The sequence below is a fragment of the Chanodichthys erythropterus genome, chromosome 11 (genome assembly GCF_024489055.1).
Source record: "Chanodichthys erythropterus isolate Z2021 chromosome 11, ASM2448905v1, whole genome shotgun sequence".
NCBI lineage: Eukaryota > Metazoa > Chordata > Actinopteri > Cypriniformes > Xenocyprididae > Chanodichthys > Chanodichthys erythropterus.
The window spans coordinates 14,224,476-14,237,096 of record NC_090231.1 but is presented as its reverse complement, the minus strand read 5'-3'; the positions used below and the strand labels follow the sequence as shown (position 1 = coordinate 14,237,096).

The 12,621-nt window shown below is 35.4% G+C and overlaps 1 protein-coding gene across 2 annotated transcripts in view; it reads right to left on the bottom strand.

Annotated features, from left to right (window-relative positions):
• fgf11a (fibroblast growth factor 11a) overlaps positions 1-12,621 on the bottom strand; it is a 97,332-nt gene that overhangs the window by 27,125 nt on the left and 57,586 nt on the right. For both annotated transcript variants that reach the window (XM_067401796.1, XM_067401797.1), the window contains one exon: positions 2,648-2,751. In XM_067401796.1, the coding sequence (XP_067257897.1) occupies positions 2,648-2,751 (104 nt within the window). The remainder of the gene's footprint in view (positions 1-2,647; positions 2,752-12,621) is intronic.

Sequence of the window (12,621 nt, the reverse complement as noted above, 5' to 3'; positions counted from 1 at the left end):
GAAGTATAAGAAATGATATCATTTACTGAGTTCACGACTGAGAGAACAGTTGTAATTTGTGTAATGATTGATATAAATCATTTTGAAATGGTTTATCTCAATCAGAGGTAACACTTTAGAACAATAGTCCATCATTTAATAAGTAACAATGCAGGAAGTAATGCAGGACTGGTGTTGTACTACATAAACACTTCAGCTACTACTATTAACTAATATAGAAACAAGATTAAGACTAAGATAGTTCATTATTAGGTAATCAATAATTACTGAATGAGATTAGCCTCATCAACTTTACCAATCACAACATTATCGCGTGTCTGAGACATATTCATATATCTTTTTTGCTCTGAATATAGTCATAAAATGCATCACTAATTATTCAAGTGTTACAAGCTTTCATAGACAACCTAGATAGTTAGGGAAGGTCTAGTTTTTAGGTTTCATTACAAGCTGGTCACACATTGGCAATACAAATGCGATTTATACATAAAAATTCTTACATACAGCCCTTTTAAGTGCACTTTATGGAGCCACAGTACATTATAGACCTATGCATCTCTTAGACTCCTCACCTTACTTTAAAGAGTTTTATGATCTACATCAAAGATGAAAATAATATTCTATTCTTCTCTATATGAGAGTGAGTGGATAAAGGATAGGGAGAGAAGAAAGAAGAATTGCTGCTCTATACTGCAAAGCAATGCATCTCTTAGCAGAAGCATGTCTTGCTCACAGTTCCCTAGTTTATCTGGTAGAGAGAAATAGGCCAGACTAATGGAGTGTGTCTCAGAGAACTGAGGCCAACAGTATTCACACTCACAGTCACACAGACAAACGCACAGCAGTTAACTTCATTAGTAGCACCTGATACATAATCAAAGAGCATCAAAAATGTACAAAGTTTCTTTGAATATAAAATACAGTGTCTTTAAAGGGTTTGTTCACCCAACAATGAAATTTCTGTCATTAAGTATATGTATGAAGCAACGTGAATACTTTTTATGTGCAAAAAAAAAAAACCAAACAAACAAAAATAACGATTTATTCAACAATTTGAACCATTGTCATACGTAGTGAACTCGGTGCTTGCTTGTTTATGTCCGAATGCCAACTCAGTATTGGCTGAAGCTGAACACGTGAGCAGCACAACGCATGCATGTGATGCTGACACAGGATCTGGCTAAAGGCTGATTTATACTTCTGCGTCGAGTGTACGCCGTAGCTATGGTGTACGCTGTGTGTACCACGTGTAGCCTACGACGTAGCCTGACATGCACCTCTTCAAAAATGTAACAACGTGTCAATTCTACGCGGACCGCAAACGCTGTGATTGGTCTGCTAGAACCCCTCTTACAGGTCAAAAAACTGGCGCGGAGCAATTGGAGAAAAGCAAGTGTTTTCAACTTATGCTCAAAAGTCAATACCTATTTGCCACTTCTATCTGTAAGCTTCTCTGACAACGTACATGACAAACTACTTCTTCTACGGCTTTTGCCTAGATACTCAACATGACCGTGGACACTGCCTACTAGTGTTCTGCATGCACGTCGACAAAGATGTAGAAGTATAAATGAAAACAGACGCATTGCCTACAGCACAGAACCTATGGCATAGGTGCGATGCAGAAGTATAAATCAGCCTTAATAATGAGCTGGCATTTGGACATAAACAAGGAAGGAGTTCACTACTTATGACAATGGTTCAAACTGTTAAATAAAGTCGTTATTTTAGTTTTTTTGCTAAGCACAAAAGTATTCTCGTCACTTTATAACATTAAGGTTGAACCACTGTAGTCACGTTGACTATTTTAACCATGTTTTCAACAACTTTTCTGGACGTCGAAAGGTGCAATGACGTTGCTGCCTATGTGTAGATCAGATACCCTCAGATTTCATCAAAAATATTTGAATTTGTGTTCTGAAGATGAACGAAGGTCTTACGGGGTGGAACGGCATGAGGGTGAGTAATTAATTACAGAAATTTCATTTTTGGGTGAACTAACCCTTTAATCTGAGATTCAAAATCTTAAGTTTTAGGATTTTGAAAACTTCCATACAAAGGGACTTTATGAAATAAAAGGAATAAGAAATATTGAAAGGGGTCATGAATTGAGAAATCAAAATTTCCTTGATCTTTTGACATACAAGAGGTCATTGTACTATAAAAATATCCTCTACGTTTCAAAACCCAAAATAGTCCAAAATAGCAGGGTTTTCAGAGAGACTGAAAATAAAAGATCATGCAGTGCCGACTATGCTTTATTAACTATATATTTAAAGATGCAGTAAGCGATTTGTGAGAAACGCTGTTGATATTTAAAATTACCAAAACAAAACCCCTTATATTTATTTTCTATATATACAATAAGTTCACAACACATAAAATACATTCAATGCTGTTGTCACTAAAACAAAAGGGGGACAAACCAAATGCTAATTCATGTTAATTTTTTCAATTCAACTTTTCACTGGAATTATTATGCTGACAATTTGCAACTGTATTGATTTAGAAAAGTAAAAGCTTTTTCATTTGTGGTCTCAGACATTTGGCTTCCACTTTATGTCGCTGATATTTCTAACATCATGAGATGTGTTAGGACAGGTCTAGAAAGGTTTGTAACCTACTGATGAATATGATATGTGCTTACTGATGTGTAGAGGTAGCCCTCACTGTTCATGCCTATGTAGAGTCCTGTCTTGGTGCTCTGGATGGCAACTATCCTCAGACCCACAGGAATCAAGTTGAATAGCACTGCAATTCAGAGAGAGAGAGAGAGAAAGATTTTAATCATCAGCGTGGACAGTTTGAAATTTCGCTGTATATGAAATAAATGATGAACGATTTTCAATATCTCTTTTTTCAGCACATTATGAAGGATGATAATTTCTCTTCAGTGCACCTGAGGTGACACATAGCCTCAAAACTGAGAGTTTCAGCAAAAAAAACTCCTGAAATTACAGACCCCAGTGAAATGAGCTTTCAGATTTGGTAAGGCACATTAAAGAGAAACGGAGAAATCTCCTTACACCTTGCCCTTTGTTCTGCAATCACACTGCCAGCCGTAGCCAAAAGGATTTCCAGTGTTTTCTAAACTGGGATGTTAGCTTGAGGCGTAGGCATTCTGTATGACACCGGGGCGGTTGCACGAGCCTTTTGCACTGCGGATGAGAGCGTGTCTATTTTGGTGTCGAGTGTTGACCGACGGGACCGTTGGTGAGAAACGTCTTGAGCGACATGTTGACTTTAGCAGTATTGACAAATGGCCCATGGCAATGTGTCTCCATGGAGCGATGCAGATTTGAGGAGCCCCCTCCTAGTGTCGTGACAACAGTGGGCATGACAATGCAGACCTCATATGAACCCTTACTGAAACCTTACAGACTTTAAGAAAGCATCTATGGAATAAAAAATACTGGAGAGTGGATGAATGTCTGCATAAGTAGCTAAAGATCAAACCTATCATAATTGACAAACTCAGAACACTGGGTAAAAATAAAATAAAATAAAATAAAATAAAATAAAATAAAATAAAATAATACTTTTGAGGAACAGGGAATAGGTGTTGTGGGTGCTAGCAAAGCAGATAAGACAGTGGATAAAATAAAAAAGAAAAAATAATAAAATAAAATAAAATACTTTTGAGGAACAGGGAAAAGCAGATAAGCAAAGCAGATAAGACAGCGGATAAAATAAAATAAAATAATACAAAATAAATAAAATTATAAAAAATAAATCAAATCAAATCAAATAAAAACAAAATAAAATAAAAGACTTTTGTGGAGCTTCAGTAGGTGTTGTGGGTGCCAAGACAATGGAGTAGTTATATTTTTTTAACAAAATAAAATACAAAACAAAAAATAATAAAAATATAAAATAAAATAAAATAATAAAATACTTTTGAGGAACAGGGAAAAGCAGATAAGCAGATAAGCAAAACAGATAAGACAGTGGATAAAAAATAAAAAATAAATAAAATAAAATAAAAATAAAATAAAAGACTTTTGTGGAGCTTCAGTAGGTGTTGTAGGTGCCAACAAAGCAGACAATGGAGTAGTTATATTTTTTAACAAAATAAAATAAAATACAAAACAAAAATTAATAAAAATATAAAAATAAAATAAAATAAAATAAATGAAATGAAATAAAATAGACTTATTATATCTGAGATGACAACACTGAGAAACAGATAGGATATGGACACACTTTCCTAGTCTTCTAAAACGAAGGATCCATAATCACTCTAAGAGTTGTGTTGGGAAAGCTATTTTGAAATTCACTGCATGCTGCTAACAAGAAAGAAGACAGCTAAAGGAGGGAAATCTTTTTAATTATAATTATACATGTATATATCTCCTAAAAGTTCTGATTACATAAGATCTTAAAATCAGCATCAAATGTAATGATGACAGCAGCACTAACTTTAACAATCAACGAATCAATGAATGATCATACAAAGATAATTAAACACACTAAGACATTAGACAATTAACTACAGAGCCCCTAGGGACCTTTGCAAAAATAAAAAAATGACAGAGTTTCGCATGCTCACGAGAAACTTTCACGTGTGCATGAGAAAAGTATGTCGTGCGCACGCGTTACAATTTCTGGTTTGTGTATACTACAGTATAACCTATTTTATAACCTAAGAATAGAGAAAATGAGAGTGGATGCACATAAACTAATACAGCTGTATTTGCCGCTAGAAGAAACATTTGACCAAGTTATACACTGGTCTCAGTGAGTTTCTGTGTTTACATGTGGTGTCTTGTCACCCAAAGCATCACTACAAAGACTGACTGTCAGTCTTTATTTATTGCTTTTGTGACTTTTGAAGACACAAAGAAATGGATGACAACCTTAGGTCTTCCTCTGTCAAAGATGCTCGGCATTATGGGATATGGGTCAGGGCACAAAACTTGCCCGTCTTTCATCCTCTCTCTCTCTCTCTCTATTATAGAGAATCCTTTCTTTCTTTTTTCAATATGCCTCAGCACATTGTGTTAGTACACTGTCAACAGCTCTGACGGCTTGCTGTCTGTTAAAGACCTTGAAAGCCTCTCACTTTTCTTTTTTTTTACTTCTACTTCTTTCTTCTCCCTTCCTCCTGGATGGGTTGAAGGGAATCATTAAATGTTGGAATGACATTAGTAAAACTTTGTGAGTGTTTAAGTGTTCTTAAGGGGGCAATGCTGAGGAAATTATATCTGCTGTATGTTTCATCTCTAGTTGACCATATTTGCCAGATGCTTCAAAATGAAATGTCTGTCACCAGATGGACATTAGGATAAAAGTAAACTAATTCCATAGTTGCATTACCTCGGGTTTGTCTTTTCCCTTTTTTAACCTTTCTTTTGATTATTTTTTATGTCTAGACGCTGGCCTCACACCATCTTTCCTTTCTCACTTCTGTCTTGTTCTCTTTGGTTAACCTTTTCTGTGTGCCAAAAAAAAAAGATGCCAGAATCTTGCTCTTTTAGTATCCCTCTCTTTATCTCCCTCTGGCCATAAACACACTGCAGATAAATACAGTTGTCACTTCTCTTCTTAAAGATATACTGTAGTATTAGTATAAATATATTACCAAAATATTTGTACAGTAGCATGGGTATTTGTATGTATGTATGTATGTATGTATGTACTGTATATTCTTCTACTAGCGATCTTCCTCTGAGTCCACACTTTCGTGACATAATGCTGCTTTGATTGTCGAGAAGAGGTCTGCTGCCGAGCTCGGCAAAAGTGTGCATTAAGGGTGCATGTCGACTATGAAGGGGGCGCTAACGAACACCCTCCTGAAATAACAAATGACACCCTACAGTCTCATAGACTTCACGGTCATGCGCTCGCGGCGACAAGACCACAAGTGCGCATGAAGTGTGCCATTTGGGACAGGGCCAAAGCGCAATTACATCACGAAAGTGTGGATTGCAAGGGGTCCATTTGGCACAGTGCCTTAGTAGTTTTCACCACAAGTACGTTGCAGTGTAACCTGGTCAGGAGCAAGTATAAAAGTGGCATACAGATGACGCCTTAAACAATTTGATGATAGAGGTAGGTCAGACCAGAGGTAGACCTTCATTCATCTTCGGAACACAAATTAAGATATTTTTAATGAAATCCATGAGCTTTTTGGTCTCTGATAGACTGCAATGTTATTGCCACTTTCAAGGCCTAGAAAGGTAGTAGCAGTGGTTCTACGTCAGAAAGCCGGCTCAGTATTGGTTGCAGTGTTTACTATGTGAATAGCGTAGGAGACTGACATGGAAGAGAAGAAGTAGTTGAATGTTTTTTTTTTTTGTGCAGAAAAAGTATTCTTGTCAATTTATAACATTAAGGTTGAACCACTGTAGTCATGTTGACTATTTTATCGATGTCTTTACTACATTTCTGGGAGTTGAAAGTGGTAATAACATTGCAGTCTATAGAAGGCCAAAAAGCTCACAGATTTCATCAAAAATATATTAATTTGTGTTCCGAAGGTGAACGAAGGTCTTACGGGTTTGTAGTGAAATGAGGGTGAGTAATGTATGAAGGGTGAACTAACCCTTTAAAAACATTTTCATGTATTTATGCCCATCTTTGATCAGGAACACTTAAGTGATAAGTCATAACTTCCTCTTTAAATGAGCTAAATATGAAGTGGCACACAAACCAATTTCCTATAGTCATCCATCACTATGGGAAAGACCTGAGAATACAGTAATGATGTGTGACAAAAGGTTGATGAGCTCCACAAATCATGAAATGGCTATAAGATAATAGTTTAATTGCTGAATACTCATTTCCACTGTCTGGCCAATATTTGAGAAGTTTAAGTCAACTGGAGATGATGACAATCTACCTGGAAGAAGACGTGTGTCTATATGGCCCCACACGCACTGGGGATAGTCTGAGTCACCAAACAAACTGTAAGAATCAAAGTTGGAGAACGCAGATGCTAGTTGGGTCACAGTACTGAGATATAAAGTCACAATTACAAGAAATAAAGTTGCAATTATGAGAAATCAAGACACTATTGTAAGATGTAAAGTCACATTGTGAGATATAAAATAGATATAGTGTGACAATTACCCTTTTAATTTTTCTTCATACTGAGATGGAAACAGAATTCCATCCACATGAAGAACAATAATGTTGAGGAATTTAAATGCTGTTATGCCTCCCAAAACTTTGCAGTGTCTATGTGAAGACTTTTAAATATATATATGTATATGTGTGTGTATATATATATATATATATATATATTCAGTATTGGAGGAGTAGAAAGTAGAAAAATGCTGTAATAAGGAAAGATTTAGTTGCAAAGAAACCGACTCCACCTGACTCTCTCTCTCTTATCTTTTCAAGTGTAAGTACTTGAGCAGGGGTGAAATGCATGATCAGCTCAAGATGTTCATTGGCTGAATGAGCACACACACACACACACACACACACACACACACACACACACACACACACACACACACACACACACACACACACACACACACACACACACACACAGAGCAAGACTCTTTACATAATCATTACATAATCAACTTAGTTCAAGTGAAGATTAAAATGAAAGGAGGACTGCCAGTCCACCAGGCTGCATACCCTTCACTCCAAGGGGGCACACGCTCTGTGATGGAACACCTATCACTGCCATACCAGCTGTTCTTTTGGCTTTGGTGGGAACTGCCGGGACAAGCACTGTGCCACCTGGGGACCTGGTACTAATCTGTGTAAAACTCCAAAGTTTGCTGGAGTAAATTTAAAGGGGCTATATGTACGAATTTTTATGTATTAAAATTTGTATTAATTGCTTTTTTACATATTAATTGCTTTTTATTGCCAATGTGTGAACAGCTTGTAACAGTACTTAAACAACGAGACCTTGCTGCAGTTCACTTATCGGCCACCGGTGTCGCTAATAACAAGGGTTAAATAACAAACGTTATTTAGGCTATACCTTAAAGTAGATGAATTGCAGAACGTGAACTCTAACTAGTAGTTTACCACCATCCCAAAGAGAGAAAGGATAATTCTATCACAGAGTTTACTAACCTTGTTTATCTTATTCTTTGCTGCTCACCTTGCGACCTGCAAGGGGTTGCAATAAAGTTTGCAAGAGCGTATGTGCAAACTGAGTTTTTATAAAAGCTTCCAGGTCAGGTCTGGCTCTAAGGTGAATATATCAGATCAGAGAGGTACCTGATAGGAAGGCTATGCACAAGTGGAAATGATGCAGTGAATCAAGATAACATTATTTAGTAAATGGATTTCCACTCTAATTAAAAATTATATAACAAATATGATACATGTAAAAAAAAAAAAGCTTTTGTTATAGCTTTTGTAGCGAGGGTGCCGCCATCTTGTAGTACTACATCATGTGACGTCACAGGGTTGGCTGGCTCCGTTGGATTAAGGAAAATTATTGTAGTTTCGATTCTGGCCTCTGATTTTTCTGCTTAGGTGCTGTAATCGTTACTAACAATAGATAAACTCCTAATATCTGTCACCAAGTAGCTGACCAATAGAGTGCAATTTGCAAGGCAATTCCGGGCTGATGAAAAATAGGCTAACAAAAATAAGTCACGAGTCCAGCAGTGAAGGAAAAGTCATGCAATGCAAAAGGATAAAAAAAAGATGACGGCAAAGGACGATGATGGGATCAGGTATAACGTTTGGAGATTATCCAATGTATGGAGTCCTGATAGGTAAACATGGAATCACAGTAAGAGATTAAACATTTATTTCATCAACTTTGATCTCTCTGTGTTATGGAATGACAAACAGTGTTTATAATGGTTTTGGTTCATTTTAATTTCTGATGGTCATTTTGGCAAATGCTGTATAGCCAAGTATAACTATGGAAATCTTGAGGCAGTGGGACTTAATTGTGCCTTAATGTGAATTGGGATGCAAAGCTGTACTGTTCTCCATTTCAGCAGCAATTTATGAAAATGGACTCTTTTGTCCTTTGCTTTAACACTGTAAAACTCATTTTTACATCCAGCAGCAATGCAATAGTGACCTCCCTTTTGTCTTCTGATGCCAGTTTCCATCTTTCACTGTCTCTGTCTTTATCTTTCACTATCTGTCCTCTACTGTCTGTCTTCTTGTCTCTCCACCGTTGTACTGAACTCAGAGTCAGGCAACCAACCCCGTGACATCTCAGGTTGTAGTACTGCAAGATGGCAGCGTCCTTGCTACAAAAGCTATAACAAAACATGTTTTTTTTTTTTTTTTATTGTTACATTTGTCATGTTTGTTATATCATTTTTGATTTGAGTGGATGTCCATTTAATAAAATGCTTCATTTACACTTTAAAAATAAAGGTTCCCAATGGAACCTGGCCATTGTAACCATGGAAGTTTCCACAGCCTACCCGAGCATAAAAGTCAATTGTTTGTCTATTTAATAATGGAATTGTATATCATTACAACAGAGGGCTTCCAGATATGAATCAGAGCATGTTAATTATTTATTCTCTCTCTGAGCTGATTTGGCAGTTTTTGGGACTAATTAGCATACACCGCAGAGTGGTGCATAAAGAGCAGCTTTACCGAGACCCCCTCACTGCTAATGAGAGGGCACACCTCTAACATCTGACCTCACTCAAAGAGACCAACAGAGAGAGAGAGAGAAGGAGAGCTTGTAGCATGTGTGTAGCAGAGATCTGTCAGCTGAGCCTGTCAATGTTCTCAGCTTTTTCTTGACCCTGAAACACAGCAAATGTGAACACCCACACCAAAATAAGGAAATGAGCATGCACAATTAAATATTCAGTCTTAAAAGTAAGTTCATTATGGGCATCTGTTGTTCCATAAAGAAGAGTTAACATCCATGGAAACTTTCCATGGCACAAAAGGTTCTTTAGATGATTAAAATGTCCTTCACTCTAAGCATTTGGGTCCATTTTGACCCAACAAAAAAACTTTACACTCATGTGGCTTTACACATTAAAGGTGCAACGTGTAACATTTAGGAGGATCTATTGACAGAAATGCGATATAATATACATAACTATGTTTTCAGTGGTGCATAAAGACCTTATATATTGTTATGTTTTTATTACCTTAGAATGAGCCATTTCTATCACATACACAGCAGGTCCCCCCTCAATGTCAAATCGACATTATGCGCCGGCATGTTTCTACATCGGCCCTAAACGGAAATACACTCTACAGTGCGTGTTTCATCACTATGTTGTTGTTGTTCTATTAAATCGTTTGTGTTTTCAGAGGCAGCTTGCATCGTCACTCACTACATTGAATACATACAAAGTAGTAGTAGTAGTAGTAGTTGTCTGGTTTATTAGAAGCAGAGACCGTTCTTTGTTAGAAGTAAGAAGAAACCTCATTGCTTCACACAGGCTACTATGCTGTCTCAGATGATGACATCTTTGTCTTGTGTCAGCCAGACGGCTACCGTAGCTTCTCCGAAAGGGAGGGGTGCAAGGGGTGTACGCAGTTCGCAACCTCACCACTAAATGCCGCTAAAATTTACACATTGCTCCTTTAAATTATGTTTGTTTGTTTGTTTGTTTTACATCTATTAGTTAGATTTGTCTCAAATTTAATTTTTTCCTTCCCACTGGTATTATATTTTGTCAATAAACATGCCTGCGCATTCACACACACACACACACACACACACACACACACACACACACACACACACACACACACACACACACACACACACACACACACAAATTCTGAAATTAAAATATATGACAAACTAAATTAATGTCTGTTTGTAGATCAAAAGTTCATATGTTAGAAAAATAAAATGTGTAGTTTTCATAAATTCAGTCATGATTTATAAATTCAAAGGAATTTAATTAAATCCATGGAAGTCAATGGAATTCATACTGGTAATTCTCATATTATATGTTTTATTTATTTATTTATTATTTTAAAAAAAATACATTTCATATAATAATATATTCAAATATTAACTTATTAATATTAATAAAATGTAAATATTGATAAAATATATATATTATTTTTTTCTTGCATCACACTGCTTTTGCTGTAGTTCTTGTAACTAAAGAATTTCTCTGTTTTTCTATTAATAAAAAGGGGTTAAATTAAGTAATGGCTTGGTAAAAACATGCTAACATTCAGAAAATCTTGCATATTCACTCATTAATGAGAAGTTACTGCTCAGATACTCAGGTGAATGTTTGCGGCTTTTTTAATAGTTTTGTTTGAGTCCCTCAATTGTCCTCAGCGTGAAAAGATGGTTCTCAAAATCATAGTCATTGTTGGAAAGGGTTCAAATATGCAGACGATGCTAGAAAACCAAAGAATTTGCAGGACCTGGAGGATTTTTCTGAAGAACATGGTCAGTTTAACTGTTCAGGACAAACATGAACATGAACAACCAACACAAAAACAAACAAGGTAACAACACACAGTATTAAGAATCAAGGGTATGTAAACTTTTGAACTGGGTCATTTTTATAAATTCAGCAATTTTTTTGTCTTGTGGACTTTATGTTAACATCTGTTAAATAGCTTATTCAGGACAGTACTAAATAAAAAATAACATGCAATTTTTATGATCCTTCTTATTTTGTTAAAATGATTAACTTTTTGCAGATTCTCCAAGGGGTATGTAAACTTTCGAGCTCAACTGTATTTGCTTTAAAGGGATTCTGTTATCATTTAATCATCCTCATGTCATTCCAAAACTGAAAGACTTCTTTTGTGGAACAAAAAAAAAAAAAAAAAAATTACATTTCGAAGAATGTTTCAATGTTCTTTGTCCATACAATGAAAATCAATGAGGTCAAATGTTAATTTGTAGACCATGCAAGACCGTTCAAAATATTTTTTATGTTACATAATAGAAGAAATTCATACAGGTAACAACATGAAGGTAAGTAAATGATGAAAGAATTTTCATCTGTGGGTAAACTACCTTTAAGCATGCACGGATGAAGCCTCACCTTATGAGCAGTGGTGTATAAAGTACTTGAAAACCATACTTGAGTAAAAGTATAGATATCTTGCCAGAAAATGACTTTGGTAGAAGTTAAAGTCACTGATTAGAATGTTACTTGAGTAAAAGTTTTAAAGTATGTGATATTTTTTGTACTTAAGTATGAAAAATATTTTTTTGATATTAAATGTACTTAAGTATTGAAAGTAAAACTACAAGTAAATGTAAAATACAAAAGGAGCAAAAAAATATTAAAAATTGTTCTATACTCAGTTTGAGCCGCAAGATTGTGTTCAGTTTTAACTCTCTTACATTTTGTTTCTTTAAATTGGCTAAAGGTTTATTGTAATTTTTATACATAAAAAATACTAATATATTAATTATACATTGATGATTCATTCATGTTAATTTATAGTGCATTATAACTAATGCAAGAGACAACTTTAAAATGTTAAAATGTAAATGATGAAATTAAAAATGAACAATACTTTTATTAACCTTATTTAATGTTACAAATGTACTCTTATTGTAAAATGTTACTATTTCATATAAATCCAAACAGTCATGCTTAAAAATTACCATCTTTACACACAAAGGCATAGCATGGGTCTATTATATGTGTACTTTCACACATTATTTGGCTCTATTTTAGAAAAATTGATGATTATCTATTCAAAATATGTGTT